Source organism: Natator depressus, chromosome 2, assembly GCF_965152275.1.
Source record: "Natator depressus isolate rNatDep1 chromosome 2, rNatDep2.hap1, whole genome shotgun sequence".
Lineage (NCBI taxonomy): Eukaryota > Metazoa > Chordata > Testudines > Cheloniidae > Natator > Natator depressus.
The window spans coordinates 41,936,154-41,962,341 of NC_134235.1; the positions used below are offsets into that span (position 1 = coordinate 41,936,154).

The 26,188-nt window shown below is 40.2% G+C and overlaps 1 protein-coding gene across 2 annotated transcripts in view; it reads right to left on the bottom strand.

The window, feature by feature from the left end:
• INTS8 (integrator complex subunit 8) overlaps positions 1-26,188 on the bottom strand; it is a 71,725-nt gene that overhangs the window by 33,530 nt on the left and 12,007 nt on the right. For both annotated transcript variants that reach the window (XR_012637988.1, XM_074944083.1), the window contains exons 4-12: positions 24,989-25,060; positions 23,921-23,972; positions 22,332-22,514; positions 19,864-19,971; positions 17,192-17,347; positions 14,501-14,601; positions 13,643-13,784; positions 7,814-7,884; positions 3,152-3,327 (exon numbers count right to left, since the gene is read on the bottom strand). Coding sequence is in view for 1 of the 2 variants with exons in the window: in XM_074944083.1 (XP_074800184.1) it covers positions 3,152-3,327; positions 7,814-7,884; positions 13,643-13,784; positions 14,501-14,601; positions 17,192-17,347; positions 19,864-19,971; positions 22,332-22,514; positions 23,921-23,972; positions 24,989-25,060 (1,061 nt within the window). In the remaining variant the exon portion in view is untranslated. The remainder of the gene's footprint in view (positions 1-3,151; positions 3,328-7,813; positions 7,885-13,642; positions 13,785-14,500; positions 14,602-17,191; positions 17,348-19,863; positions 19,972-22,331; positions 22,515-23,920; positions 23,973-24,988; positions 25,061-26,188) is intronic.

Below are 26,188 nucleotides of genomic sequence, written 5' to 3' on the forward strand. Positions count from 1 at the left end.
CAACAATCACGGGCTCATCTCTGGACCTACAGGTTCAACCATCACAGGCTCATCTCTTTTTGCAGTGCATGGAGAACTCCATTACAGTACCTCCTGACACCCCCCTTCACCATGGTATCAGGGGCCACATCTCTAACCCTACCACTTGACCCTGAGCACCATTAAGGACAACCACAACTTCACATACACTGACCTTTGGAACTCCTTGCCTGAGGAGGCTGGGACTATAACAGGGTTTAAAAGAGAACGGGATAAATTCATGGAGGTTAAGCCCATTAATGGCTATTAGCCAGGATGGGTAAGGAATGGTGTCCCTAGCCTCTGTTTGTCAGAGGGTGGAGACGAATGTCAGGAGAGAGATCACTTGATCATTATCTGTTAGGTTCACTCCCTCTGGGGCACCTGGCATTGGCCACTGCCGGTAGACAGAATACTGGGCTGGATGGACCTTTGGTCTGACCCAGTATGGCCATTCTTATGACCTGTGAAAGCCATGATTGAGGTGTAGGTAAAATAGTCATGAGTGTTCTTTCCCTTTGTTAATTTCTGTTCCATTAATTTAAGTTTTTAATGTATTTGCTTTTAAATTGCACACATTTCTTCTTGGACTGGTTTTATTAGTGAATAAAACTCTAGGATTTGGAAAATAATTCATATTTATTAGTTCACAACATACGCTGCAGAGTGCCTAAAAGTTCTGAAAGCATCTACTTGTTACTATACAGCGTGACACAACTCAGTGTCCATGACAAACAGTGTAATCATCATAAATGTAAAATAAGCACAGCAAAATTAATAAGTGCATCGACAGTGTTATATTCACAGATGTACACCATGCATCACACAACTCCTAACAGGCACCAAAATAGCAGGACCAGGTAAAACAAAGTCCACCATAATGCATTACTGTGGCTCACTGTTAGAGTACTCTTTCAAGGCCTCTCTTAGCCATATAGCTTTGCAATAAACTCTTCCAATAGCCTTTGTCTCTGGCTGCTCAAACTCAGCAAACAGCTACTCCACCCCCACTGTCCAACGCAGTGGAAAATTCTCCCCTTTTGCTTCACAAATATTACACAGGACACAGCAGGCGGCTATAACCATTTGGATCAGAATTGAAAAAAAATCCCATCTTGTGATTAAACAATGCCAGCATCCGTTCAATCTATCAAAAGTGCATTCCACTGTTATTCTGCACCTGCGGGGCTGGTAGTTGAATCTTTCCTTGCTGCTTCTGAGGTGACTGATATAAGGCTTCATGAGCAAGAGGAGCAAAGGGTAGGTTGGATTCCCCAGGATCACTACTGGCATTTACCACTGGTGATATTTAATGGCTGGTCAGGAAAGAAAGTGCTTGCTTTCAACTTTCTGAACATTCCTATGTTCTTAAAGTTAAAAGGGACATGCACCTTCCCTGACCAGCCAACACTGGTGTTGGTGAAACATCCCCAGTGATCCACCAATGCTTGCATAACCACAGAAAAATAGCTGTTTCTGTTGAGTTAATCTGCTGTAAGGTGGTCTGGTGCCAAAATAGGGATACGCGTATTGTCTATTGTTCCAATACAGTTTGGAAACCCTACTGCTGCAAATCCATCCACTATGCCCTTCAAGTTGCCGAGAGTCACAGTTCTGCATAGCAGGAGACGATTAAATGGCCTTGCACACTTGCATGATGATAGCACCTGCAGAGGATTTCCCAGCTCCCATATGATTTCCCACTGACCACTAGCAATCCAGCAATGGAAGTTTCCAAAGTGCAATTGCCACTCACTTCTCCACTGTCATTGCACCTCTCATTTTAGTGGCCCTGCGTTGGAGGGCTGGGGTAAGCTTGGCACACAGATACAGAAATGTGACCTTGCAAACCTGAAAGTTCTGCAGCCACTGCTTGTCATCCCAAATCTGCATTACAATGAGATCCAACCAGACATGCTCACTTCTCAAGCCCAGAAGCAGCCCAGAGCTGCTCTATAAACGTCACCAACAGCCTTGCATTTGTTCTCACTATGTCCTACAGCAGTAGCTCTGCAAATACCGAGGATTGTGCATCCTGTGCTTGCAACACTTAGGACAACAGAGCAGTGCTGTGCAGGCTCCATGCTTCTACCAGAGATGGCAGACAGTGAGGATGCCTGTAAGGATTTGTGGGATTTTTAAAAAAAAAGATGTGAAAGTTATGGGATACAGGTGACATTATGGGATGGAGAGAGTTGCATGCTGGGAATTTGATCCCTTGCTCACAGTCACCCCTGTGTGACTCATTTCTGCCCTAATATGCATTGCCAAAACTTTCCAAAAGATAGCACCATTGGATGATGGTGGGTTTCACACTGGGACACTTACCCATAGTGTACTGCACTATGCATCAACACTAGCACTTACACAAAATGATATACTAACTGTGGTGGCTTTATGCCGACATAACTTGCATTGACCAAAGTTTGTAGCATAGACATGGACACAGACTTATCTTCCCTTGGTAGTTAAGAGGGCCAAACCCAATAATTAAATATAGAACAGAATGCTGCAAAAACTGAAATAATCTTGTATTTGAATCTGAGACTTAATTAGGCAAAAATGAGATTAAACTGATATATTAAGAGAAAGCTCTCCAAGTATCTAGCTACTCATCTTTAAAGTTACTTAAATATTATGTAAAAACAAGCACTAATTTAAAATTTACCTTAGTTTTTCAGTCAAGGATGGTGAGAAGGTCTAAAACAAAATCTAAAAGTTTAAATTACATAGGCTTTGTCTGCACCAGAATGAGTTTGCTGGTATAGCTATACCAGTAAACCCTCTTAACCCAGATGTAGCTTATATTGACAAAAGAGTGCTTTTGCCAGTATACCTTATACCAATTCCCCAAATGAAATAAGCTATACCGGCAAAAGGAATTCTTTGTTGGTGCAATTGCATCTACAGTAGGGCTTTTGCAGGAATAGGGTGTGAAAAAAAACCAAAAACAACAACAACAACAACAACAGACATAGCTATCCCAGTGAAAGTGTAGACCCAGTCATTGACTAAAGATAGGAATAAAAGCGTCTGAAGTTTTTCTTTTTAAACATGCATCAGAATATTACTATCACTTTGGCCATAAAAAGAAATACTTTAAAGCATTTAGAAAACTTGCTGGGAAACAGACCTGGAATATCATAAAACGAAGTCACAGGTTTAGTGCACAGATTGATTCGAGGTGATCTTTTCCTCATTTGATCAATAAGCAGCTTCCGTTCATCATCTTTCAGCAAGGTTATGAACAGCTCATGAGAGGAAATCATGAAGACAAGCTGAAGATCTTCCAAACTCAAACACATATTCCTGAGTAAGTTAAAAGTTAGTCATTAGCTGGAAGATTACTTTGAAGTAAAATAAAAGTTTTTATTGCTTACATATGACATTTCAAATAACTTTCTGTGATTAATAATAATGCTATTATTTCCATCTACAGATAAAAGATTTCATTCATTCCCTTTTGTGGAAAGCATACGGATTCGTTTGTTTATTTAAAGGCTTTTTTTTGGTCAGAGCAATATCCAGCCATAGCACAAATGTTAATAAACCTATTTCCACAATGTCCTGTAAGGAAGGTATTTTACTGATGGGGAACTGAGACACAAAGTAACAGATTGTCCAAGGTCACAAAGCTTGTGGCCATGATGAACTACAAGAAAAATAACTGGATTGTTTTCACTTACTTAAATTATAAGTTTTTCTTTTTTTAAAAATAAACTTGTTTAAAATGAAATCTGAATTTAATACAAAATATGCTAAGGCCTAAACTTATTGATCTCTTAAAACATCTAAATAAAAAATAACTATGCTTTTGGTGGAATTATGATAAATCAATGGGACATCATAATAGCAGGGTACAAAATACATAAGAATGACAGTAGGGTTGTGCTGGTGGGGGAGTGGAACTATACGTGAAAGAAAACAGTCAAATATTGTAAAAATCTTGAATGAACCAAACGGTAACACAGAATCTCTATGGATAGAAATTCCATGCTTGAATAATAAGAGTACAGCAGTAGGAATATATTACTGACCTCCTGCCCAGGATGGTGGTGAGGATTATGAAATCCTCAGGGAGATCAGGGGCTATATAGAAAAAAAAAAAATATAGGGGCATTTCAACTATCCCCATATGGACTGGGTACTTGCCACCACAGGATGCAGAGAATTTCTAGACACCATTAATGACTACTTCTTGGAGCAGCAAGTCCTAGAACCCACAAGGGGAAAGGCAATTTTTGATTTAGTCCTAAGTGGCTTATAGGATGTGGTCCAAGAGGTGACTATAGCTAAACTGCTCACCATAGCAACCATAATGTAATTAAATTTAACATCCTTGTGGGAGCCAGGAGGGGGAATACCAAATAAGCCCACCACAATAGCATTTAACTTCAAAAAGGGGAACACCACAAAAATGAGGAAGCTAGTTAAAAGAGTAGTTAAAAGGAACAGTCACAAGAGTGAAATGCCTGCAAGCGGCATGGAAGCTTTCTAAAAACACCGTAACAGAGGCTCAAGTTAAATGTACACTCCACACAAAAACAACCGTCTCTCCCCTCACCAAAAAACGGTAAGAGAAAACAAAAAATGCCACCATGGCTGAACAACACAGTAAAACAATAAATGAGGAAGTTAGAGGCAAAAAGGCATCTTTTAAAAACTGGAAATCAAATCCCATATTTCAAATGTTTGCTCCTGTGGTAACACCCACAAGATATTTAGCCTGCACATCTTAAAAGGGACTATTCAAGTTAAATGGCTCATCGAGGAACACGACTCACAATGGACCATGGGAGACGCTTATCTACACTTAATGGACTTCCCTGTGATGGCCTCCACTATGACAAAGCAAAATCATGCATGGACAAGTGACTTGCCCATGTGACTCCAAATATCATCTTGTTACTTGTAATTTTCCACAGTGAGATCAATCGGCTTCCCTTCACTTAGCAGAAACTATAAAAACATCTCCATTTTGCCTCTTTCCTGCTCAAACCTCTGGACTATGAACTTACACTAATGGGAGCATTCTAACCAAGGGACTGAGGACCTTCCAATGATTTAGAAGAAACCAGAGACTTAAACCAGCAGTTTATTCCATCACTGCTACAAGCCTGATCCAAGAACTTTGCAATTACTGCATATATTTGATTCCTTTAACCAATTTTAACTCTCACCTTTCTTTCTTTCTTTTTATAAATAAACATTTAGATATTAGATACTAAAGGATTGGCAACAGCGTGATTATTGGGTAAGATCTGAGTTATATATTGACCTGGGTGTGTGGCTTGTCCTTTGGGATCAGAAGAACCTTTTTGTTTGATGAAATTCGTTTTAAATAACCACTCATCATTAAGTTTAGTGTCTGGGTGTTGAATCTAGGAATGGAATACTTAAGGAGTCTGAATTTCTGACTTCTTGTTAGCCGGTGTGGTGAGACAGAAGTTTACTTTTGTTGCTGGTTTGGTACATCTCATGAAGGATAACCACCAGTTTTGGGATGTGTCAGCCCTTTTTCCCTAGCAGCTTGTCCTGAATTTGGTATTCTCAGTTGGGAGGCACAGTGACACAAGTTCACTGGGTGACCCCTAATAGGCTGTAGGTTTAAAACAAACAAAAGGAAGTACATCTTCATACAACACAGGCAACCTGTGGAGGCCAAAAGTATAACTGGGTTCAAAAAAGAATTAGATGAGGACATGGAGAATAGGTCCATCAAAGGCTATTAGCCAAGATGGTTAGGGATGCAACCCCATGTTGTATGTCCCCCTAAGCCTCTGACTGCAAGATTATGGGACTGGACGACAGGCTATGGATTACTTGAAAATTGCCCTATTCTGTACACTGGCCCTGAAGCATCTGGCATTGGCCACTGTCAGAAGACAGGATGCTGGGCTAGATGGACCATTGGTCTGACCCAGTATGCTTATTCTTTTGTTCTCATTAAAGAGCCTCTATCAAAAACTTAAAGGCTGCTTTTTTATAAAAAAGAAAAACTGAACACCTAACTTTGGAGGTCGAGCGATATATGCCATATATAAATATGGCACAGCAGGTCATGTATTCTATTACGGGATTGTTTTGCTTAATAAAAATAAATTTTATATGCTGTTTACTTAAATTCTAGTTACCATCCTAATGTGGCTTGACACAAATCATGAGCAAAAAGTTAATTAGTAAATAAGCAATACATCATTCACCATTTTCTTACACAGTAAATATGTATAATTCATATTAATAATCTGAAAATATTAAGCTACGTATTTGCTTCAATAAATGTACAGAGTTATAGCGTACCCTCCTAGGTAGCAAACCAAATCCAGTGTAAAGGCGGTTTAGTTTTAAATCAACGTGTTTTAATGGTTATATCAACCAATGAGAATGCAGCTTTCCTTAGGAGATTACTGCAGTACTACTGGAAAAGTTGATTCAAATCAGTTATTTAAATTGAGGCTTTCTACTTGGTGATTCAAGTCATAATTTCAATTTTTGATTTAAATTACTTTGGTTTAAATCAATCCACCCTTCTTGTGGGAGAACCAGGAATGGAATCCAGAATTCCTAATCAGGTGCATTTTTTGTAAGGCCTTGTCTATATTACAAATGCTTTCCCAGTATAGCTATGCTGGTAGCGTCCCCAAGGAATGCCTACACAGGGATTAAAAAAAACCCTGTGGCCAGCCCGGGTCAGCTGACACACTAGCTCAAGGGGCTTGAGCTCCAGAGTTGAAAAATTGCTGTGTAGATGTTTGGGCTTGGGCTGGAGCCTGAATGTCTACACAGCAATTTTTAGCTCTGCAGCCCAAGCCCTGTGAGTCTGAGTCAGCTGACCCTGGGCCAGCCATGGTCATGCCACAGGTCTTTGATCCCCGTGTAGACATACCCTTAATGTAGATTCAGCTTATGTGATGAAAGGAGTTTTTCCTGTCAGGTTAATAATGCCACTAATGTTGACAGAAGCACTCTTATTTTGGTGTAGCTGCATCTACACTGTGCTTTTTTGCCGTCATAGCTATGTTGGCTAGGGGCTTATTTTTTCCACAAAAATTTAAATGTAACACATTTGTGTGCGAAGAGTTCAATCTCCTTTCTGAGCTAAGTGAAGGCCAAGATTATAACAGGGTTCAAAAAAGAACTAGATAAATTCATGGAGGATAGGTCCATCAATGGCTATTAGCCAGGGTGGACAGGGATTGTGTCCCTAGCCTCTTTGCCAGAAGCTGGGAATGGGTGACGGGATGAATCACTTGATGATTACCTGTTCTGTTCATTCCCTCTGAAGCATCTGGCATTGGCCACTGTTGGAAAATAATATACTGGGCTAGATGAACCTTTGGTCTGACTCAATATGGTTGTTCTTATGTAAGAATTGATTGTGATGTATGGAGTGTTGCATGAGTATTTCTGATTAATTATAAACAGGATTTTGAAAATGTAACCCTTGGGGTGAGGCAGCAGTTGAGCGCTTTCACAATGATCCAAGAGATAGTTCCTACTCTAGCGATGGAACAAGGGTGTGCTGTGGATGGCATCACGCTCAGGCCCAGGGGAGGTGGCATCATGCATTTCTCTAAAGTGACCAACCCCTATGCCTTATTCAAAAACATTCATCCATGAGTTCTAGATGAACTCACATCCAAGTATCCTTCGCCAGGAAGCATGGGACACAGGGCAAAAAGAGAAATGTTGCCCTCTTTGCCTAATTTTTTACCTGCAAGTTCATGAAACATTAACATACCAAGATAGTATCTATGCATTGCACAGTGCAAGCAGTCTCACGTCAGGTACTTACTTGAGAAAAGCGGCCATTTTTCTTTTCAAAGATTCTGAAGCATGTTCTAAGTTTATTGACCTTGAACAAACCTAGAAAATTTAAGAGTTAAATCATTAAGCATCACTAGGAATTCTGAATTTTCATTGGTTATATACAGTGTTAAGAGTTATTTCCACAATTTTCTGTTCATTCTCTGGTAGCAATCAACATCACGTAAATTTTCTCTCCCTGTGGAAGGAGGCAAGCCAGCTAATATAGCCCATCCTCCAAATACTGTTGATGTTACAGTGGGATCAGAAAGCCAATCATTAACCCTGTATATAAAAGGGGTTAACTTGGGAGCATGTAATGAATCACATGGCGATCTCTAATACCCAATTCCCTTCCTGAGCCTAAAGCTGGTGTCTGCAACAGCCAAATATGAAAATTACATCATCTATGCTGCTAAAATCACCGCAAAAGCAACAATCTAGCAAACTACAAAAGCAACCGCTATGTAACAATCAAGTCCACTTAACTGAATTAATGATTAAAGTGAAATATTTAGGTGAGTCAGTTCTATAGGTACAAAACCCCTGTGTACCTACCAATATTAACAGAAACTTAAGTAACTTTTCATGCTTAATTTAATTATCAGCAATTTAATCATTTTATTACATCAGTTTGAAAAAGATAAAGCTTATTTGTCAAAAATGGATTAATTTCCATTGTCAACTGGAAATAGAGACAGCTGCTGGATCAATGGGGGCTGGTGCACAATGCACTTTTATCTGGTTTTTGCTATAGGTTTGAGATAAGTAGTTACTACTCATGGCACAGGAAGTGGCTTACATTAGCAGACAAATAGAGACTTGGGAATCAGCAGCAGAGTGATAAAGAGAAACGAAAGAGCATGAATTCAACTCAGGCACAGCTCACTACCTTCCAAGGGCTGCAATAGGTGTCATCCACAATTAAAGGCCACATTTGCAATAGCTCAGGGAAGCTTCATTGGAAGAGTTGACTAATCTCTGTGAGGAACTCTTGAGAGGAGAGAGATTTTAAATGCTTTTGTTCAGCAGATCAGTTTTTCTAAACTTTATGCTGCTCTTACACACAGTCCAAAATTTTTAAAGAAAACGATCAGAGCAACTGAAGTGAGTGGTTTCAGAGTGGTAGCCGTGTTAGTCTGTATCAGCAGAAAGAACGAGGACTACTAACAAATTTATTTGAGCATAACTTTTGTGGGCTAAAGCCCACTTCATCAGATGCATGCAGTGGAAAATACAGTAGGAAGATATACATACATACATACACACACCCACCCACCCACCATGAAAAAATGGGGGTTGCTATACCAACTCTTAACAGACCAATCGATTAAGGTGGGCTATTAGCAGGAGAAAAAAAAAAAAACGTTTGTAGTGATAATCAGGATGGCCCATTTCAAACAGTTGACAAGAAGGTGTGAGTAACAGTAGGGGGGAAATTAGCATGGGGAAAATAGTTTTTAGTTAGTGTAATGACTCATCCACTTCCAGGCTTTATTCAAGTCTAATTTAATGGTGTCCAGTTTGCAGATTAATTCCAGTTCTGCTGTTTCTCGTTGGAGTCTGTTTTTGTTGAATAATTGCGACTTTTAGGTCTGTAATTGAGTGTCCAGGGAGGCTGACGTGTTCTCTGACTGGTTTTTGAATGTTATAATTCTTGACGTCTGATTTGTGTCCATTTATTCTTTTGTATAGAGACTGTCCGGTTTGGCCAATGTACATGTCAGAGGGGCATTGCCGGCACATGATGGCATCTATCACATTGGTAGATGTGCAGGTGAACGAGCCTCTGATAGTGTGGCTGATGTGATTAGGCCCTATAATGGTGCCCCTTGAATAGGTAAGTGGACAGAGTTAGCAACAGGTTTTGTTGCAAGGATAGGTTCCTGGGTTAGTGTTTTTGTTGTTTGGTTGCTGGTAAGTATTTGCTTCAGGTTGGGGGGCTGTCTGTAAGCAAGGACTGGCCTGTCTCCCAAGATCTGAGAGATTGAGGAATTGTTCTTCAGGATAGGTTGTAGATCCTTGATGATGCACTGGAGAGGTTTTAGTTGGGGGCTGAAGGTGATGGCTAGTGGCGTTCTGTTATTATCTTTGTTGGGCCTGTCCTGTAGTAGGTAACTTCTGGGTACTCGTCTGGCTCTGTCAATCTGTTTCTTCACTTCAGCAGGTGGGTACTGTAGTTGTAAGAATGCTTGATAGAGATCTTGTAGGTGTTTGTCTTTGTCTCAGGGGTTGGAGCAAATGCGGTTGTATCTTAAAGCTTGGCTTTAGACAATGGATAGTGTGGTGTGGTCTGGATGAAAGCTGGAGGCATGTAGGTAAATATAGCGGTCAGTAGGTTTCTGGTATAGGGTGGTGTTTATGTGACCGTCACTTATTAGCACCGTAGTGTCCAGGAAGTGGATCTCTTGTGTGGACTGGTCCAGGCTGAGGTTGATGGTGGGATGGAAATCGTTGAAATCATGGTGGAATTTCTCAAGGGCTTCTTTTCCATGGGTCCAATGTCATCAATGTAGCGCAAGTAGAGTAAGGGCATTAGGGGACAAGAGCTGAGGAAGCGTTGTTCTAAGTCAGCCATAAAAATGTTGGCATACTGTGGGGCCATGCAGGTACTCATAGCAGAGCCGCTGACTTGAAGGTATACATTGTCCCCAAATGTGAAATAGTTATGGGTGAGGACAAAGTCACAAAGTTCAGCCACCAGGTTTGCCGTGACATTATCGGGGATACTGTTCCTGACGGCTTGTACTCCATCTTTGTGTGGAATGTTGGTGTAGAGGGCTTCTACATCCACGGTGGCCAGGATGGTGTTTTCAGGAAGATCACCGATGGATTGTAGTTTCCTCAGGAAGTCAGTGGTGTCTCAAAGATAGCTAGGAGTGCTGTTAGCATAGGGCCTGAGGAGAGTCTACATAGCCAGACAATCCTGCTGTCAGGGTCCAATGCCTGAGATGATGGGGCGTCCAGGATTTCCAGGCTTATGGATCTTGGGTAGCAGAGGGAATACCCCTGGTCAGAGTTCTAGGGGGTGTGTCTGTGTAGATTTGTTCTTGTGCTTTTTCAGGGAGTTTCTTGAGCAGATGCTGTAGTTTCTTTTGGTAACACTCAGTGGGATCAGAGGGTAATGGCCTGTAGAATGTGGTATTAGAGAGCTGCCTAGCATTTGGTATGGCAACCCCCATTTTTTCACATTATCTGTATATCTATCTATCTATCTTCCTACTGTATTTTCCACTGCATGCATCTGATGAAGTGGTCTTTAGCCCACGAAAGCTTATGCTCAAATAAATTTGATAGTCTCTAAGGTGACACAAGTACTCCTCGTTCTTTCTGCTGAAGTGAGTGGCTATCACATATGTGATTTCCATATGTGTTTTCAAATATGAGTGCTCCTTACAGGACTGTCGAATTAAAGTAAGCTGGAAATCCAAGATTTACGGTATTTCATCATCATTTATACAGTTTTTCTTTAAAGGGCACTTTTGTTTTATGTTCTTGCATTTTATTACACTGCCAGTATTGCTTATGATGTTATTGACTGTTGCCCAGGAAACCTAGAACCACCTCAAAAAGCAGTTTTGCGAGTTTCATATGTTTTGTTTGTAAAACTCTACGCTATTACTGATTTGGGAGCATGAGCAGTTTTAATTTTAGCTTAACCCAAAATATCATCTTAAAAAGTTAAACTGTAAAGTTTTAACTACCTGTAAAAAATACAGGGTTATACCCTGAATATCCCAAGTGTAAAGGTAGGAGGAGCATTTAATGTAAGTGATTATAACAAAACCCTTCAAAATTTGTGGACTGCCAACTCATTCTCCATGAAATACTCCAGCACGCATTATACTGGACATAGCACAAAGTACCACATGTCAAAACCAACAGGAAGGAAACCAACAAAACCACTAGAAGAAAGAAGATATGGGGCTGAGGTGAGTGAGTTTTAAAAAATGGTTTTAGGGTAAACAACAACAAACCTAAAGCTACTTAACAAGGGAATGAAAACCCATTTCCTTAACTCGCCTCAAATATAATTAAACTCCGTCCCTCAGAAGGATTCCATGCTGGCTGTGCAACCACTGGCATAGTTTTTGCTGAGACAGCAAACAGAGCAAGAGACAGTTGGCTGCCACTTCAACAGTCCTTAAAAATAGCTAAGCTTTTGTATTGAAATTGGAGGTCTTCCTTTTCAATCGGCACATAACAAACAATCAGTACCTGTACTGATAGGAACTTGCAAGTCACCTCTGTAAGATGTTCTGTGGCATCCAATTCTTGATTCCCACAGAAATCATGTTCCCACTTTAAGCAGGCTCTGGCTTCCAGAAAGGGTACAGTGGAATGAAGATCCCTCCCTTGACCCTACCCAGCTCATTGGAGGGAAGAGTCTCAACCTTCCCTTTTTCCCTCCAGTAACCCACGATGTTGTATAGCGGAAGGGCTGCTCTTCAATATTTCTCCTCTGCATTATGAAGGGGTCTCCAGCTTCTGTTCTTCCAACTGTTTCTACTAGGCCGTGTTGGGAAGTTCAGAGGACTTCCCCTTCCCCCCAGCCGCATTATTCTTTCCAACCTATAGAGAAGACCTGGAGTGAAGCCTCTAATTCTTGTGGCTGGATGTGTCCTAGGGACACACTCCATGGTTCGCTGCAAAGGTCTGAGGAACGAGAGACTTCCTACTAGATCAGGGGTGGGCAACTTTTTCACCCGAGGGCCACATCTGGGTACGGAAATTGCATGGCAGGCCATGAATGCTCACAAAATTTGGGGTTGGGGCATGGAAGGGTGCTCCCGGCTGGGACCGAGGGGTTTAGATGGTGGGAGAGGAAACAGGGGTGGGGCATGGAAGGGGGACAAGGGCGCAGGCTCCGGGTGATGCTTAACTCAAGCAGCTTCCAGAAGCAGCAGCATGTCCCTCCTCTGGCTCCTACGCGGAGGCATGGCCATGAGGCTCTGATGCTGCCCTGTCTGCAGGCATTGCCCCTGCAGCTCCTATTGGCCGCAGTTCCCAGCGAATGGGAGCTGTGGGGGCAGCACTTGGGGTGGGGGAGGACTGCAGAGCCCCCAGGCTGCCCCTGTGCGTGGGAGCCGGAGCGGGGACATGACGCTGCTTCCGGAAGCCACGTGGAGTGGGGCAAGTCCCTGACCCCGCTCCCCAACAGGAGCTTGAGGGCCAGATTAAAACGTCTGGAGGGCCAGATGCGGCCCCCGGGCCGTAGTTTGCCCATGCCTGTCCTAGATGCTCCCCTCTCTGGCTCCTGGAGTGGCACTAGGGGATCGGGAAGAAACCTTTTAAACCTTCTTGATCACTTCTCTGCTTCCCACTTTAGCTCCACTGAAGGACGGTGAGGAGAAAAAACAAGACACTTCCCTGTCTTCTCCTTCCCTCCCCAGCTCAGTGAAGGAGTCTTGGAGGACATCAAATTCCTTCCCCTGAATGCTCTTCTACTCCCCTCTCTGGCTCCTCTTGGATCTATACATTTTCCAGGACAATTCTTCATAATTTAGAAATTAAGATAAATATTTTTTGTTTAAGGAAAAACAGGGCAATGTCTAATTAAACTTGGAAACTTTGGCAGCTTCACTGCCACAGCGTTTGGAGAAATGGGTACCTCTGTTCCTGAATCAAAGAAGTGAGTCAACTATCAACACAGAAGTGGGACTGACTATATACTGAACCATCTGAAATGTACAAAGTAAGCTCAAAATTAGAGAAAAACATTTTCACCTCTAATCTTTCAGTTTTACAAATTTTACGGTGTTAGAAATTAGATTTTTCAGTTAACAGTGTCCTTTCAGTCTCAAGACTCACATCTTACCTCAAGAAGAAAGTCTATTTTCTCTTTGCTCGGTTTAAGAAATAGTTGGTTAAACTGAATACCAATTGCTCGACCCTGCATTACATCACATACAGTGTTGCATGTACAGATTCTGAAACAGATTTCATCTAGAGCATCATTCCTGCATGAATACAAAAAACGCAGTAAGATTACAGACCTTCTTTGACAGCCACGCAAAGCGTGTCTAGACAGGATAACAGATAACCACCAGCATTTTAAGCACCGTGTTGTCTAACATTGCTCTGAGCATGTCCATAAAAGATAGTGTTTAAAAATGATTATTTGTATTACAGCAGTGCCTCGGGGTCTCAGTCCTGGATCAGGGCCCCTCCCAACATTCTTAAGAATGCTCATGTCTGCTCCAGAGCCATGGGCTTCAAATGGTTTGCCTGAACAGCTATGACTAGAGTAGCAGGTTTTGGGAAAGCTCTTAAAGGGCATTAAAGCTTACAGTTAAGTGAAAAAGATTTCACAGACATTTTCATATCCATGTTACCCTTCTTTATAAGAAGTTCTGTCATTGCGCGACACTAGTGAAATACATGCCTGAGGAATTGTATTTATGCAGAATGTTCAGTTTCTCTCATCACAAGACTGACCTTCCTCCAATTAACTACTTGTGTCTAAATTCTTCAGACAGTTTCTGTGGAAAGCATTAACAATAGAAAATTGTTTTTTTAGTTTCAAAGATTCATCATTCAAGTTGACAGCAAGATCTCTGGGGGGAGGGAATGACTTTTTGTTCTGTGTTTGTACACCTAGCACAGTGGGGTCCTGGTTCATGACTGGTGCTCCTAGGCATTACTGTTATACAGCTGCTAATGCTAAACTACTCACCCCTGCTGCGCTTTCTGGAAGAGTTCTCTCAGCACAGACTGTCTGAACTGAACAGGTAAACTGAGAGTTCGATTATCTTCGAGAAAAATCTTCACTAACTCCTAGAACATAAACAGATAAATACTGTATCAATTTCAAACGGTATTTCTCTAACTACACATTAATAGACAAGGCTATCAAATGTAACTGATCGAACTAAGTTGTCCCCACCACCCAACCTGCAACTAAATGAGACCTTGAAAACCCTTTACAAACTGTTCATTAAACCTTCCACCTCCTTTATGAGGTAGGTTTTATACCCTATTTACAGATCAGGAAACCAAAGCAGAGATTAAATTACTTCCCTAAAGTCACACAGTGAGTCACTAGAAAAGTTGGAAAGAGAAACAAGTTTTGACTGCAACATCCCTCTAATTCAGTGGTAGGCAACCTGCTGCCCATCAGAGCAAGCCGCTGGAAGGCCACCAGACCAGTTGTTTACATTTGCACGGCCGCCCACAGCTCCCAGTGGCCGGGAATGGTGAACCTCGGCTACTGGGAGCTGCAGGTGGCTGTGCAAATGTAAACAAACAGTTTGGTGACCTTGCCCTCATGGGCCGCAGGTTGCCCACCACTGCTCTAATTCCTAGGTAACAATGCCTCCATGGCATACTATAGTCACCCTGAGAAAAGGAAGTTACTCACCCTGTGCAGTAACAATGGTTCTTCAAGATGTGCCCCCCTGTGGGTGCTCCACAGTAGGTGTGCTTGCATCCCTGAGCTGCTGATCTGAGAACTTTGGAGTAGTTAGTGTCTGTTAGGTCTGCACATGCACTCTCTAGCCTCATGCCCTGTCATGAGGCTAGTCAGCGCACAATAACCCCCTCAGTTCCTTCTCTACCGCAGTCATTGACAAGAACTCTGAAGTAGAGGGGAGGAGGGCTGTCTTTGCTACTAACTAGCCCTCCTGAATAATGGCCTTTAATTGGTCATGATGTGACGCTGGCAGCTGTTCAATAAAATCATTCAGTTTTCAATAATTTATATAATCATATTTCACCATGAGGGCTTGGCAGTTGGCAATACAGAACTGAAGCGTGGTCGAGGACTACACCTTTCTTTTGAAAAGGTCCAGGCGTGTGCAGTCCCTATCACAGGGAGTGGACCCCATCTGGTGTTGATGGCCGTGGGAGGTCACGATACCCACTATGATAGAGTTGGGTGGAGGGCGGGAGAAGAAGTTAGATTCCTTAGCTGGGACATAGCATTTTTGTCCTCCCGCTTGCAGGCAGGCACTGCTGATACTGGAGTTTGCCAGATGGTTCTTGCCGGGTACAAGATGACCTTGTTAATAGGAAGGGCTATATTTGAGGAAGAGGATGAATGGAGAATGTCAAGCAGATGATGGTGAGTATCCTTGACTTCCTCTAGAGGTATTTGGACAGAGAGTGTCTGCAACTCTTTGCCAAATCCTGGAAGAGACGAAAGTCGTCAGCAAGAGATGGTGGGGAAAGCATGACAGCTTTGTCTGGGGAGGAGGAGAATATGGTCTTCGGGGTTCCTCCATAATGTCTTCTGGAGGCACCGAAGCGCTGGACGCTGAGGCCAAGGGGGTGTGCCTCAAGGGTTCACGGGTGAGGCTCGAAGCTCGAGAGGCATGCTGGCAATATGGCACCCAAGGTCCCAATGTTGCCACTAGAGTGGTGGTGACAGAGCCCACCAGTGGTGCCCATGGGCGACCGTACCAGGATGATGATGGTGGGGTGATCTGAGGGTATATTGAGTACCATATGGAGCCTGGGAGGAGTACTGACACACCACCTCCTTTGGTCACTGTTTGAACTCTCGCTCTCATGGCAGCAGGGATGATTCCTGTGCTAGGCAGAGGTTAGGTGTGGAGATTCCAGTACTGAGAAGTAGGGACCTCGGTATGTCTGATACACAGAGGTACCTATCTTGGGGCTCACTATGGGTGCTTCCCACTTTCTTCTTTGATGACTTGTGAGAAGGGTCAGCAATTTGCTTCTTCGACTCAAGAGCCTTTAGACATAGAGGAATTTGGGGATGACTCATGTCTGCCAAGTGACTTGTGGCGTGGGTACTGAGAGGGTCTCAGAGTCACCTGCATGAAGATAATCTTGTCGAAGCTCTCTACCCTTATGTGACCGTGGCCCAAGTTGCTGGTAGAAACCACACTTCTGCTGATGTGGCCTTCCCTGAGGCAGCAAACGCACTGGGAGTGCTTGTCTGCAACCAGGATTGTTTCCTTGCAAGTGAGGCACTTCTTGAAGTCCGGCGAACCGGGAATACCTCACTGGGGGAAGGGTCCCCAACGAGGAAGAAAAAAGCAGGGGGGAAATAAATCAAATTGGAGGGGGGGCGGGGGGGGGGGGGAGAGAGAGAAAAAAGAGTAAAGAAAAACCAAAACTATACTAACCACAGACATGCGAATAGAAAGTAACGATCTAGCCAGGGCAGTTGCGAAGGAACTGAGGTGGGTTAGCCTGCGTGCTGACTAGCCTCATGGCAGGGCATGGGGAGGGACAGCACATGGGTGATCCTAATGGACATTGCTACCAAAGTTCTCTGATCAGCAGCACAGGGACGCAAGCACACCTACAGTCGAGCACTGTGGATACTACTTGAAGAAGAAATCTTAGATATGAACTCACTCAAGTCAAAAGACTCCAAATTGTTTTTTCAGTACTTTACCTGATAGTTGCCACATCTCATACAGCAATGGATTTGACTATAAGGAGTTGACTGCTGTGATGTGCTATTGGAAGATGATGTAAGAACTCCACAAGCTTGACAGTACCCAGCTAACCTCTTCTCATCTATGGTGCAATGAAGTGATGATGAACCAATCTGTAAAATAAGAACACATCAAATTTTAGCTACCTAGATTCTATGAATAATTATGGGCTTAATTCTGAGCAATGTTGAGCATTCACAACTTCTATTTTAAGGAATTATCAATATTAAATAAAAGCAAAAGATTTTTTAAAAAAAATCAGTTAATTTTTTTTTCTATTCACATGTGCTCTTTCCATTTGATTTTTCACTGACTAAGCAGACAGAAATGCCACTGTCATTATGATTTCATATTTGGATTCACAGTGAGGCAGGAAAATGTTTTTAAATTGTGGAAACATTTTTATCATCTTAGATTTTATTAAAGGTTGTTTTAGTAATACTGAAAGTTTGGTCCAAGTTGATCACTGATATGATACACTTGCACATTCAGCTACTGACCATTTATTTCCCCCTTTTGCCTCCTCCCTTCAGGACCTTAGAAGAACTACAAAACTAAATGCAAATAAATAAACCCACATCCTAAAATGAACAGAATATTAAGTTTTTAATCTAAAAAAATCAGAAGTAGGAAATAAAGTGTTCTGGATTTCTACAGCAATGTTAACAACCACACTGCACATGTATCTCCTATTCCTGTTTATTGTTCTTAAATATGTAGTTTAATATATTACTGTTACAATACCATAGAACACAGAATGTGCTGTACAGCCAAGGCATTACTACTGTGGAAATCTAAACTTTTGAATTTTCTAAATTATTTTAAAACTAGTATAACTTTAGCACTGTATTAACACAACTTCTACATTTAACCAACATGAGCTTTCCCTTTTTTAATAAGCTTCCTCTAACTGAATGAATCAAACAAAGAAGAGAAGGTGGCCGATAGAGACAAAGCTTCTGTTTAAAAACAGCCACATTGACGGAGTTTGTATCTTTAAAAAAGATCAAAATTCTACTACTATCTGGAGTGCAACTGTAGTTTTTAAGTTGTTTTAAAGAGACAGAGGAGAAAAAATGAGTTGATAAACAAAACAGAAGTTCTAGTCTCAAATCCTAAAAGATATCTGAAGAAAAAAAATTGTGGGTGGTTTTTTGGGGGGTTGTTATTTTAAGTTTGTGGTTTTTGCACGAGAACAGTTTTAGCTAATTCTGGACTGAAATGCAATGATTTAGTTGTGGGAGACAACTTCTCACAATGGTATAAACCACAAGTTTTTCTCTCAACTGCTAGAAATTCTATAACCTCTATCAACTTAAAGCAGGCTCATCTGTAGATAAAAACATTTTCCTCTTGTAAAAAGGCACATTTGCCAACCAGATTTCTGGTAATAAAGAAAGATGAAATGATATCAACATATACACGGCATGGTAAAATATGCTGAGAAAGGCTATCCAGCTCAGCTCCTAAGACAATTTGTGGTCTTTTTCCACGATTCCTCCATCTCTATTCTATTTTAGTGAAGAATCCAAACAAAACGAGATGGAAATTTGCCTAACAATTGCCTGTCACCTTCTCAACTACAGTAGGAAATATGCCGAACCAAAACTTTCCTCAGAATATTTGCTGCTGTAGTGAGAAAGTCCACAGGGAAACATTCTTGTATCACTGTATCACTATTAAGAAGCGTGGAAGTATGGGATTCTTCCCAGTAAAGTTTTGGTTTTTAAAAAATGGTTTTATAATTATTTATCCTGAGCAGAGAAAAGTCTTCAGCAAGCACTGCCAACCCAGAGAAACAGCTATAGAATTGCTGCTCACTGCAAAGTTATTTCAATCTATAGATGAATAGGTTTCCACTATAAGCTCAATGTCCAGTGAATATATACCATACAAGATAGGCAATCAAACCAGAGAGATGACAACCGCTCTCTAAAAAAAAAAGTTTCAACAAGTGGAGAAATTTGTAGAAAACTAAGTGAGTTGTCTGTCAGATCTGCAATTACACCTAAAAGAAACCATACCTGTCAAACTCTCTTCTTTGGCGCACACATACATGTTCATTTTGAAGAGGTACCATCTCAAGAAGTGTTCTTGTTTGATTTTTGAGCAAAACATGCCATAACCTTTCTATGGCTATCTGTAACTGGAAAGTTGTCCAATCCTATATTTCATCCACTGACCAAATCATCAACATTTGGAATAGTTATCTCAAAATCCTCTATAAGTACACAAATTTGCAGGCCATAGGCTAGTCAGTTACATTCAAAACTGCGTATCTGTACAGGGGACTGCTGCCTGCAAGAGTATGAAAGGAAAGGCATCTACACCATGTCCATTACCATAGCATTTGAGTGTGTAAGAACTAAAGGGGCTTACATACTATAAAACTGGTTTTATCCAAAAGGGATTTGAGACACCAGTGTCCAGTGGAAGATCACTCACTTAACTTCAGGGATACATGCCTCTGAAATTGCTGAAGCTTGAGTTTAAGCACTCTGTTGGTGGAGTTTTTAGGTAGTTCTTGAAAAAAAAAATTAATCTTTTAAGCTACGTTTAGTATGCTGGCTTTCAAGGAGATTCGGTTTATAGACCTCTAATGTTTGAACATATGTATGATCAAGCTTACCTTTGAAATCAATTCCTTTGTTCTAAAAAACTTCTCCTTGGCATTTTCATAAACAGATGCATTTGTGGAGCCCTGCTGGAAGTAGACTGCACCCAAATCATAACAGACCTGCAACAATCATTATTTAATATCAAACAGTAAGTTAATTTAAAAATTAATAAAAACACATTTTAGGTAAGTGTTTCAGGTTGACATTTATATACAGTGGACCCTCGCTATAGCGCAGATTAGCATATAGCACGGTCGCAGCGACGGATCCCAAATTTAAATATTTAAATTGGGATCCATGGTAACGCAGTCCCCGCGTTAACGCGCATGGATCCCGAACCCCATGTTCTAGCGAGGGTCCAGTGTACATACTTTAAACTACTCCCACTTCTCCTTCTGATATGTTGTATAAGTTTTCCCATGGCCTTCATTTGTTTTCTGTCTTTTTATACTGCAGGCTCATCAGAGCAGGAAATGTAGCTTATTATGTGTTTGTACAGACTGTGAATTTCTGTAGAAAACAATATGATTCCAGTTAGGGCTGTCAAACGATTAATTTTTTTAATCGTGATTAATTGTGCTGTTCAAAAAATATTTAAAGGGTGTTCTATTATTGTTTATGTTTTCTACATTTTCAAATATATTGATTTCAATTACAACACAGAATACAAAGTGTACAGCGCTCACTTTATATTTTTAATTATAAATATTTGCACTGTAAAAAACAAAAGAAATAGTATTTCAATTCACCTAATACAAGTACTATAGTGCAATCTCTGTATCATGAAAGTTGAACTTACAAATGTAGAATTATGTAAAAAAAACCTGCATTCGAAAACAAAACAAAGTCCACTCAGTCCTACTTCTTGTTCAGCTAATCGCTCAGACAAACAAGTTTATTTACATTTGCAGGAGATAATGCTGCCCACTTCTTGTTTACAATGTCACCTGAAAGTGAGACCAGGCACTGTTGTAGCTGGTGTCGCAAGCTATTTACGTGCCAGATGTGCTAAAGATTCCTATGTCCCTTCATGCTTCAACCACCATTCCAGAGGACATGCATCCATGCTGATGACGGGTTCTGATCAATAATGATCCAAAGCAGTGTGGACCAACGCCTGTTCATTTTCATCATCTGAGTCAGGTGCCACCAGCAGAAGACTGATTTTCTTTTTTGGTGGTTCGGGTTCTGTAGGTTCCGCATCGGAGTATTGCTCTTTTAAGACTTCTGAAAGCATGCTCCTCCACACCTCATCTCTCTCAGATTTTGGAAGGCACTTCAGATTCTTAAACCGTGGGTCGAGTGCTGTAGCTATTTTTAGAAAGCTATCATTGGTACGTTCTTTGCGTTTTGTTAAATCTGCTGTGAAAGCATTCTTAAAATGAACAACGTATGTTGAGTCATCATCTGAGACTCCTATAACATGAAATATATGGCAGAATGCGGGTACAACAGAGCAGGAGATATACAGTTCTCCCCCAAGGAGTTCAGTCACAAATTTAATTAATGCATTTTTTTAAAATTAGCATCATCAGTATGTCCTCTGGAATGGTGGCTGAAGTGCGGAGGGGCATACGAATGTTTAGCATATCTGGAACGTAAATATCTTGCAATACCGGCTATAAAAGTGCCATGTGAACGTCTGTTCTCACTTTATTGTAAATAAAAAGGAGGGCAGCATTATCTCCCATAATTGTAAACAAACTTCTTTGTCTGAACGATTGGCTGAACGAGAAAGTAGGACTGAGTGGACTTGTAGGCTCTAAAGTTTTACATTGTTTTGTTTTTGAGTGCAGCTATGTAACAAAAAACAAACAAACAAACAAAAAAATCTACAATGTAAATTGCACTTTCACCATAAAGAGACCGCACTGCCATATTTGTATGTAGTGAATTGAAATACTACTTCTTTTGTTTGTTGTTTTTACAGTGCAAATATTTGTAATCAAAAATAAATACAAAATTAGTACTGTACACTTGGTATTCTGTGGTGTAATTGAAACCAATATATTTGAAAATGTAGAAAAACCATCCACAAATATTTAATAAATTTCAATTGGTATTCTATTGTTTAACAGTGCAATTAAAACTGCAATTAATCGTAATTAACTATTTAAATAGCAATTAATTTTTTTTTAGTTAACTGCGTGAGTTAACTGCAATTATGTGACAGCCCTAATTCTATAATAACTTTCCATGTCAACATCAAGGCTCACGTCCTCTCTCTTTTCTCTGAAGAAAAAAAGGGGGTGGGGTTGTGAGGAAAAGCATGAACAGCAGTAGGTCTACAATGCTGAAACAGCTTTAATGTATTTTAAAAAACCGAAGCAACAAATAATCTTATTTGGATTAATTGAGGGACAAAAAGTTCAAATCGTAGAATGTTGTTACAGTCTAAATTAAAACACTTCAGTGACTTTGTCTAGAGGAAAAAAAAGGAATATAAGTACTAAACTAAAAGCTTGCAACTTTAACGTACCTGGCATTGCATTTCCTCAGTACTGATTTTCAATCCAGCTGTGGAACTCTCTGTTTCTCCATTCACCATACCAGGCTCGATGGCTAATAAATCCAGAGTTCTTATAGTGTGGACATAAAGATCTTTGTTTAATTTAAGTGCTGCTTCTAGCACCAGGATGGAATCAGCAGCCTGCTCTTTCAGCTAAAATAATTTAAGTGCATTTTAAAAATCAAGTTATTCTCTTATTGTTGAGTTTAAATTCACATATTTTATAAAAACAAAAAACCAAAAACCACATTCCTTACCTGTGTTACAAATATCCTATTACTAAAATTTCAATTGTAAAAGTCTAACGTAGCATCTGATCCCACGTTTCTTGTGCATCCAAAATTCCCACAAAAGTCAATGAGAGTTTTTGGCACTCATTGAATGCAGGGTTGGAGCCCTACTTGTCACCATCTATTCCGTTTAATTTTTTATATTTTGTTCCATTTGTACAGTAGAAAAACTTGTCAATTTCTTTTTGTCAGCTTTACTTCCTTATTTTAGGTCAGTTTCCAGTGCATTAGCAAGTTACAATGGTTGGGTTGTAGACACCTCATCTGAATGTTTCACTTATTTTTAATAAGTGAATTTTTAAAAAAAAAAAAAAAGAAAGAAAAAGTAAGATAGCCTTTTGGGGTCCTAAATTCTGAGATATTTTGTTTTTACAAATCTCAATTTTTGGCAAATTTTCACATAGGATCTTTGAGAATAAGGTTTCCTGAAGAATTAAAAAACAGTGAGACTTATCAGAAAGCTTGAATAGGACAGGAGAATTATTTTAATTTCCTATTCAAAATGATTTACATTTTCAGCACTGGATACATAATTATCTCAGTAAATAAAAACTGTACAATTTGTCTAAGAGACACTACAGAAACTGGCGTTCTAAAAAGCATTTTCCATATCTGGAAAAAAAAAAGTCATGAAAAATAGTGGAAACAAACCACAGAATAAATTAGTTCAATATAGTAATGCAATGTTTTCATTTTCTTTTAAAAACGTTTTCATAACAATAAATTCAACGATGTCAACTATCACAAATTTGGAGAGTATTCTTCCTATCTTTCTACTCCCCACAAAAAGTAGAACACATTATGCACCACTGGACTTATAGTTGAGAGCTAGATATATGAAGCATGTGAGTGATGAATTCTAAAAAAGAACCCAGAACTTAAAGTAGGTACATATATCTATTTTCCTTTTTGCTGCCATTCAATTTCAAAGCATAAGCATTCTGTCACGTAATTATCACTGTCACATGACTATACCCCCACCTATGTCTACTCAATTTGTGAGAACACACACACAAAAAAAAGACTGCCATAAAGAACGTTTTCACTACACAAAGCAAATTTTTTTACATTATCCAGAGATAAACAGAAAAACCCAGATATACAAATAAGTGAAAAAGTTTATTAACCAACATGATATCCTGTAAAAGACTGAAGTTAAAATACTACGGATGCAATATATATATTACATTGCACCTCTAGTGGTTAAACCCTTTGGTACACTCACATGTATGTCTGAAATCTAAACAAAAATAAAGGGAAAACACTCACCACTTTTAATATATTTTCTGTAAGTTCCTTTTCCTGTTGTATCTGATTCATTCTGAAGGAAAAAAAAAAAAAAAAGATTTTTAGGTGGCAAGTCACAATCCTAATTACAGGACAAACCAACAACTATGTTAATTAGAATTGTAGCCCAATCCCTTAAATACCTACAGTACTTTTGGGCTTCACAATTAATAAATATGCTTTTGCAGGAACTGATGAATTGCTGTTTTAAAACTTTGGGGTATTTTAACTGATCTCTCCATAGAGAATCTTCCCATTAAATGATCAGTTTAGTCTCAGAGACAGACATAGGAGGTTTAAAAAAAAAAAAAAAAGATCTAATGCATACAATGAGGATTTTTCTTAATAAACGGCAAAGTATGCTATGCCTCTAAAGTTAAAATCTGTCCTCTGTTTTACAGAAATACATAACTGCTTTTCATAAACAGACTTCCTGACTACAAAGCTGACATAGTATTTTGGCAATGTGATTTACGTTGTAAAAAATGTCAATCCAAGAGGCAGTTTTTAAAAAAACCCTATATATTTTGCTCAAAACAATTTGGATTTTTATATTTAAGTATACCAAATATCTAATGAAATAACCTGTGAGCTAATGAAAAAAAGCTTTATTATTGCAGATTAGTAATCCAATAGCTCAGTGGATTCTCAGTCTGACAGTCTGGAACAGTATGACCTGACTCATTTAGCCAGCCTGGTATAAGTAAAGAAGAGACTTAAAAATTTACCAAACACAGACTAGACTGAGGCCTAAGCCTACTAGTCACAGTGAAGAACACCTGCCTCCCTTTCCTCCATGACTTTCCAAGTTCTCTGTCAGGCTACAAAGATCATATATAACTGGAACATATTTAAACAGACAAATATATTTTTAAGATTTATTCTGAATACATTCATTTTATATATTTTTCAAGAATACACTAATTCATAATTTTAATCTTCTATAGGCTATTAACGCGGAATCGTCAAACTGAAAATTCAGCTTCTGAACTATACGACGCTCAAAAAATGTGATGTCAATAACATTCTGAAGAACATTTGCTGACTTACACACTTAACTGAGGTGGACCAGGTTTCACTTGTTTTACAGGAAAACTACTTTGGACAATGGTCCTAATGGCCCTATATGGGAAAAAAAGTGAAAACAAAAATTTAAGCACAGAATCGTTTGTTATTCTCATTAACATGTTTCAGAGTAGCAGCCATGTTAGTCTGTATTTGCAAAAAGAAAAGGAGTACTTGTGGCACCTTAGAGACTAACAAATTTATTTGAGCATAAGCTTTCGTGAGCTATAGCTCACTTCATCGGATGCATTCCATGAAAAATACAGTGGGGAGAGTTATATACATAGAGAACATGAAACAACGGGTGTTACCATACACACTGTAACGAGAGTGATCACTTAAGTCGAGCTATTACCAGCAGGAGGGCAGGGGGGGGACCTTTTGTAGTGATAATCAAGGTGGGCCTTTCCAGCAGTTGACAAGAACATCTGAGGAACAGTGGCGGGGGTGGAGGGGGGGGGAATATGCTGATGTGATTAGGCCTTATGATGGTGGCCTCAGACCAAGACAAACACCTACAAGATCTCTATCAAGCATTCTTACAACTACAACTTACAACCCACCTGCTGAAGTGAAGAAACAGACTGACAGAGCCAGAAGAGTACCCAGAAGTCACCTACTACAGGACAGGCCCAACAAAGATAATAACAGAACGCCACTCCCCATCACCTTCAGCCCCCAACTAAAACCTCTCCAACGCATCATCAAGGATCTACAACCTATCCTGAAGGACAACCCATCACTCTCTCAGATCTTGGGAGACAGGCCAGTCCTTGCTTACAGACAGCCCCCCAACCTGAAGCAAATACTCACCAGCAACCACACAACAGAACCACTAACCCAGGAACCTATCCTTGCAACAAAGCCCGTTGACAACTGTGTCCACATATCTATTCAGAAGACACCATCATAGGGCCTAATCACATCAGCCACACTATCAGAGGCTCGTTCACCTGCACATCTACCAATGTGATAGATGCCATCATGTGCCAGCAATGCCCCTCTGCCATGTACATTGGTGAAACTGGACAGTCTCTACGTAAAAGAATAAATGGACACAACTCAGACGTCAAGAATTATAACATTCAAAAACCAGTTGGAGAACACTTCAATCTCTTTGGTCACTCGATTACAGACCTAAAAGTTGCAATTCTTCAACAAAAAAAAACTTCAAAAACAGACTCC